Source organism: Hyperoodon ampullatus, assembly GCF_949752795.1.
Source record: "Hyperoodon ampullatus genome assembly, chromosome: 3".
NCBI lineage: Eukaryota > Metazoa > Chordata > Mammalia > Artiodactyla > Ziphiidae > Hyperoodon > Hyperoodon ampullatus.
In genome coordinates this window covers 104,434,888-104,441,714 of record NC_136916.1, presented here as the reverse complement: position 1 = coordinate 104,441,714, position 6,827 = coordinate 104,434,888, and the positions used below count along the sequence as shown (strand labels likewise).

The window sequence follows — 6,827 nt, the reverse complement described above, 5'->3', positions numbered from 1 at the left end:
GTTCTATCAACAGCCATAGTGCCTTCATTACCTACTTGACAGGTAAATTTAGTTATCCATATGTCCAGAGTCTTCCGCTACTCTGGCAGTTTGCTGATTCTGGAAAGTCTGCCAGTGGGAAAAACTAGAATCTTTTGCATGTTCATTACAGCTCTTTCCTCTCTGGAATCCTCTCAACATCTTTCACAGCTGTATTATTCATTTACTCTCCTCAAGGCAGAAGGAGGGGGCTCAATTTTGTCCCTTTCTATCCTACCCCAATCACATCTGCTGGTTTCAAAATCTTCACAACTAAAGATCCTCACCAAAGAGCACAGGGTACTTAACTGACTCCAGAGCCCAGAGGTAATTCAGGAACAGAGCAGCCAATGCAGCAGAAGAGAGTGTGGTGCTTAGGTGATGCATCATGGCTTTGTTCATTCTCTGAATAGAAAAGGCATTTTTACAAAGCCCTAGTCCTAGGGAGGGGCTGTTCCTTCCCTGCTGGCCCAACAGCCCTTGAGAACAAGGTGATTCTACTCACTGGAAACGATGGTGACTTCGTGAACGACGGGTGGCATTTTCCCTTTGGCTGATGCTCCCGAGAGTGCAAGGTCTCAGCCCGCTCTCTACAGCCCTCCACCATCCCCATCTCTCCACATCCTGACCCCCATCACCTTTAGAGCCCATGGTAGTGCCTGGCTTGGGTCAAGTTCTGAGAGGCAATTTTATAGCTGAGCCAATGAACCACCTTCAACTCCTCTAGAACACTCAGGATCCTCTGAAGGCCTGTTTAGTCACTCTTGCTTAGTACACGTGTCTCTGTCTATTTTGTCTGGTGGTAGGTTGCTTGCCAAATCTTGTCATTGTTTCATTTATTCATTTTATTGTTGTTTAGTTTTGTGTTAGATCTATCTCTCCAACAAGAATAATCAAAGCTAACATTCTTTCTCAATGTGCCAGGCTTTGTTCAAGTGCTTTACATGAATTAAGTCATTGAATTTTTAAAACAAGCTTTTGAGATTAGTGCTATTATCCCTATTTTGCCAAAAACTGAAAATCAGAGAGGTTAAGAAACATTCCCAAGTTTACACAGCTAGTTAGTAGTGAGGTCCCAGCTTGGAAACTTGGCACTCTGACACCAGAACCTGTGTGCCTAAATGCAAAATATACTGTCTCTAGAATATAAACTTCCTGAGGTGAGACACTCTTGAATTCCTGACAGGAAGAACACAGAGCTAAGCATATGGCAGACGGTCAATAAACACTTGGTAAGTAACTGTTTCATTATTTAGAATTTTTTAAGATCCCTAAGAAAGCAAACTGTGTATACTTCTTTTATATTTTCCGTTGCTGCTCAAGTCATGTTTCCTAACTAACCAACCAGCCAAGTAGTGGAGAACTTCTCTATGACAAAGTTCTATCACAATCATCTTCAGAAGGCTGTCCTTAGGGCAGAACTAAACAAGTGAGAGCCCCTGGGTGTTTCACCTCATTTCTGGTGGTCCTCTCTTTCCATATCGCAGAGCACTGGAGAAATATGGAAAGGGCAAACCTGAGCCAAGGGATTGAGTTTGAGCTCTTGGGCCCCACCAGTGACCCCTGGCTCCAGAGGCTGCTCTTCATGGTGTTCCTGGGCATGTACACTATCACACTGCTGGGGAATCTGATCATTCATTATGCTCCACGTTGAGTGCCACCTTGTACACACCCGTGTACTCCCTTCTGAAGAGCCTCTCCTTCTTGGATTTCCGCTACTCCTCCACAGTTGTCCCCCAGACCCTGGTGAACTTCTTAGCCAAGAGGAAGGTGATCTTTTATCCTGGTTGCATGGCTCAGATGTTTTTCTATGAGGGTTTTGTCACCAGTGAGTGCTATCTCGTTGCTGCCATGGCCTACAACCGCTATGCGGCCATTTGTAACCCCCTGCTCTACTCAATTGCCATGTCTCCTGAGGTCTATGCCTCTCTGATTGTGGGCTCCTACAGTGCAGAATTCCTCAGTTCTCTAATCCACATGAGCTGTATCTTTAGTCTGAAATTCTGTGGTGCTCACGTGGTCACTCACTTCTTCTGTGATGGACCGCCCATCCTGTCTCCGTCACGTGTGGACACTTCGCGGTGTGAAATCCTGCTCTTTATTTTTGCTGGTTTCAACCTTTTGAGCTGTACCCTCACCATCTTGGTCTCCTACCTCTTCATTCTCGTCACCATCCTGGGAAGGAACTCAGCCCAGGGCAGGTTCAAGGCCTTTTCCACCTGTGCTTCCCACTTCACTGCTGTGTGGCTCTTCTATGGCACAACACTTTTCATGTACCTGTGCCCCGGGTCCAGCCACTCCCTAACCCAAGACCACATGGTTGTTGTGATCTACACAGTGGTGATCTCAATGCTGAACCCCCTTATCTACTCTTTGAGAAACAAGGATGTGAAAGAAGCTTTAAGAAAGGTCTGGGGAAGGAAAATAATGGAATGATCTTCTCAGTTCATCACCACATATCTTTAGAAAACTGAGGGTACTTTATGTAGTGCCAACCTGAGTACAATCCCATGCTCACCCCTATTTATAGGGGGCACTCTCTGGTCTGCAGGTGCTTCTGAATCTACCTGCCACAGAAAGAATTGATGGTGTCATAAAGGCTAAAAAGAAGCGAGGAGTGTCAGCTTGTTGCATAATTGGACCCACTGGCAATATTTAGTCATGCCTTTGTTCAGATGCTTCATTCATATTTCCATGTTTGTGAATATTTTAGTTTATTATTACAAACTGACATTTATATTCTTCATGATGAAATCTTCCCTTGACTAACTTGAAGACCTTCACGTCTTGGGGAAATCTTCCCCATTCTTTACAATCTCTTCTTTGTAAAGGCTGACTCCTTGACTTAAATTTTTTTTGATTGACTAATTATTTGAATGAGACTGTAACAACAATTTCAAAAGCTCAGATGATGTTCTATTGTCTTCACTGACTTTTTTTCCTGGCCAAATAACTACTTAGTCACTTCCAAACTGGATAAACTTGAGCAAGCTACTTAGCTTTTCTGAGCCACAGATATCTCATCCTCTAATTGGTGTGAGTTTTAAACTAAGCATTCAATGAGATATTGCATGTAAATCATTCAGCACAAGATAGGCATTTGTGGACTTCCCTGGTGGTCCATCAATTAAGACTCTGCACTTGCACTGCAGGGGGAACGGGTTTGGTCCCTGGTCGGGGAACTAAGATCCTGCATGCCACACGCCCCATCTTTTCCTTTCTATCAGTCCCTAAGTTCTCACAAAGTGAGAGAGAGGAGTACATGTTCCACCATTCACAAAGGTTTGTTGTCCCTGCTTTGTTCTTGGTAGTTTATAAGTTGTGATTGAATCAAATTAAATCTTTTTAAATAAGAAGGATCACATAGAGGGAGCTCAATCAAACATAATATTCCTGGGTTCTCTGTGCTCATTGACACACTTGAGGTAAATAAATCAGGCACGCTTGGCTAGTCCCCTGACAAGGGGAGACCTGCCTCGGGCCGGTGCTTCCATGACTGGGTCAGCAAGGTCTGCCTAACTCTGGAGTTTAGTTTCCAAAGTCCATTTCCCACAGATGCAATCCATGAACTCTAATCTAGCCTTTAATGGTAATATGACTGATATTTTTCTCCCTGATTACATCTTATGCTTTTTCTACATTGTTCAGAATCACAAGGGAAAGAATGGTGCTATATATATTGACACACCCACACAAAGATCCTGACACTGAACTTGTTCCTGAATTTTAATGGAAATTTCACCTTTTATTGTAGAGTTTACTGTTAGCCTTCAATAATGAATGTTGATCATATTTAAGGATAGTGACTTTTTTTTAGTGCTAATTAGAGATTTTCTTAGTGGCAGTGTAGTCTAGCTGATAAGGATGTGGGCTCTAGAGAAACACAACCTTTCTTCAAATCCTGGCTCCATCATTTCCTATATGTGGGACATTATTTAACCTCTCTGAGTTCAAGTTCAAGTTCTTTTGTAAAATAGCAATAATAATGATTGTAGCAATACAGTTGTTAGGAAAATTAAGTACGTTAATGCAAACAAAGCACTTAGAACCGACGCCTGGCACATAGCAAGCACTTAAACATTAGCTGTTATTATTAGAAATGGCTGCTGACAATGCCTTATATCACTCGATATAATCATGTGATCTTCCTCCTTTATTTTGTTCCCATGGTGAATTGAAGACATAGATTTTCTAATGTTAAACTATTACTGTTTCCTGGCGTCCTACTTAGTCATGAAATGATTTTCTTTTAATAGAATGTTGGATTTGATTTGCAAAGATTTTATTTAGACTATTTGCATCTGTATTCAAAGATAAAGTTGATCTATTATCCTTTCGTATTATCTTTATTATGTTTTAATATTAAGTGTAAGCTAGTCTTATAAAATGTATTTTAAGTTCTTCTTTTCCTATAGTGTGGAATAATTTAAATAAGATAGGAATATCTGTTCTTTAAAAATGATATATGCTCTGCTATAAAACCATCTGAGACTGGTGTGTTTTTAAAAGGTAGATCTTTAATTACTCTTCCAATTTCTTATATCATTATTGGTTTCATTTTAGGTTTTTTCCCTGCTTATTAAGTCAGTTTCATCATTTGTATTTTGCTCAAAAATTGTTTCCTTCTTCTATGTTGTCAAATTTATTGCCATGAGTTGCACATAACATTCTCTTATAATTTTTGTATTTGTTCTTTAGGTCAGTAACATCTGCACTTACTCTTCTAAGTCTCTCCAGAGAGTTTGTTCCATTTTTTAGGACAATCCAAAAAAAGATCCTTTACCACAAAATGAGAGAAATGGATTAAGTGGTCTGTAAGGATCTTCTGGACTCTAATATTCTATGAGATAAACATTTGAAGAAAGACAATGTTGAGAAAGGATTAAATACGTACACTGCCTAGATTCCAATCCCAGATCTGTCACTCACTAGCAATGTAAACTTGGGGAAGTTCTTTTACCTCTCTCTACTAAGTTTTTCTCATCTGGGAAATAGAAGTAACAATAAAAGCTATCTCATGTATAAAACTGTTGTGAAAATTAAATGACATAATACTTATACTTGTGGAATTTAAATGACATAATATCTAAAACATTGTCTGACACATAGTAAACCTTTCCTAAGTCTGTATTAGCTTCTTTTATTTCTTTTGTGTGTTTCTGTGGTTATATTGCCTTATACATTCTTCATATATTTGTTTGTTTTATTTTCCTTAATAATGCTTAACAGAAGATTTTATCAACCTTTTAAAACATTCTGTTTTCTGGTTTTTCTTATTTCTACAATGTATCAGCTTCCCATTTTATTAATGTCAGGTTTTTCTTTATTAATTCCTTCTTTCTGTTTTCTTTTCATTTATTTTGGGTTTTTTTGTCATGTTATCGTTATTAAATACTGAAAATCCACAAAAGAATATTTTAAACATATTCATGTCTATCTACCATACAGTGATTAAAAATAAAATTCAATCACTCACAATCCAGCTAAAGAGACAATATTACTGATTCACTAAGAACTATTCTTGTTTATCTTCTAGTGAAACCACTAGGTGGCGTTTCGGAGGGCTCTGGTCCTTTATGTCTCCTTGCAGAAAGAATTCAAAGCAAAGTGATAGATACGAAGTGATTTATTAGAATAGGACGCTTGTGAGGCTTACAAGCAGACAGGTGAGCATTGCGCTGCCCTGAGTACTTAGTGGGTTACATTTTTATAATCAAAGGAAAAGAGGGGAGGGGGGAAATACCACCTTCTTCCTCATTCTTGAGTAGATGTCATGCTTCCATCATCATCTCCTCCTCCAGGTTGGGCAGGGGAGATTCCTTGTCCCTACATGGTCAAGCCAGGACTGTCATGGCATTATGGAAAAATTATTTCAGGTCTCAGTACAGTAAGGGTCTTTCACTTTGAAATGTCACCTTTCCATAAATTATTGTTTTTTATGTGTGCAGAGAGCATGTCCTAGGAGTCATTAACTTACTGAGCTCACTGGGCAGGATGTGGGTCTCATGCCACCGTTGTTTTATAATTTGGGGGCATGTCTCATGCTTCTGTTGCATGGTTTTGTTGCTAAGCAAGCCTGCTTGATTTTGTGGTTAAGCAAACCTGCTTTCTTGAGTGATCATTAACTTACACAGATCTCCCATACTTTTTCTTTATTTACAATTCCCTAGTGGGATTAACTATTTAATCACCTACTTTGTCCCTTTACTCTGTGCCTATCACTAGGGGGTGCTTATTCATAAGTTACATCTTTTTTTTTTTTAGTTTTTTGTATGCTAAAAACTAATCTTTTGTTGGTTGAATGTGTGGCAGGTATCTTCACCTAGTTATGTCTTCTAAATATGTTATTTATTTTTACTTTCTTTATGATGTGTTGATTAACAGAAGGTCTTAATTTTAATATGAGCAGATTTAGCAATACTTTCTTTTCTGGTTTGAATTTTTTTAATGTGTATCTTAAGAATCTTTCCCAAATGTAAAATCATAAAGATATTCTCTTATGTTTTCTTCTAAATGTTTTTAAAAGTTTTGCCTTCACATTTGTTTTGCTGTTAGGTTGGGATTAAATTTCTTTTTTTTCAAAATCAATACCCAAATTGTCCCAGACCATTTCTTGCATAGGCCCTCAATACCGCATGGATCTGCAATGCCAGTTCTGTCTAAATCAAATTCCACATATGCATGAGTCCTTTTCTTGGTTCTCTACTTTGTTTTATTGGTCCATTTGTATTTCTCTGCACTGATACCACACTGTCTTAATTACTTTATCTTTACAATAAATCTGTATCTTGTGAGCAGATTCCTCCTAC

At 38.8% G+C, this 6,827-nt stretch overlaps 1 protein-coding gene across 1 annotated transcript; it reads left to right on the top strand.

The window, feature by feature from the left end:
* Nucleotides 1-1,456: 1,456 nt before the first annotated feature.
* Nucleotides 1,457-2,454, top strand: OR5AU1 (olfactory receptor family 5 subfamily AU member 1; the record flags this gene model as incomplete). The annotated part of the gene is given in 2 exon segments (XM_079701333.1): nucleotides 1,457-1,661; nucleotides 1,664-2,454. Coding segments are annotated over 2 exon segments (933 nt in total). The 5' UTR covers nucleotides 1,457-1,519.
* Nucleotides 2,455-6,827: the final 4,373 nt, after the last annotated feature.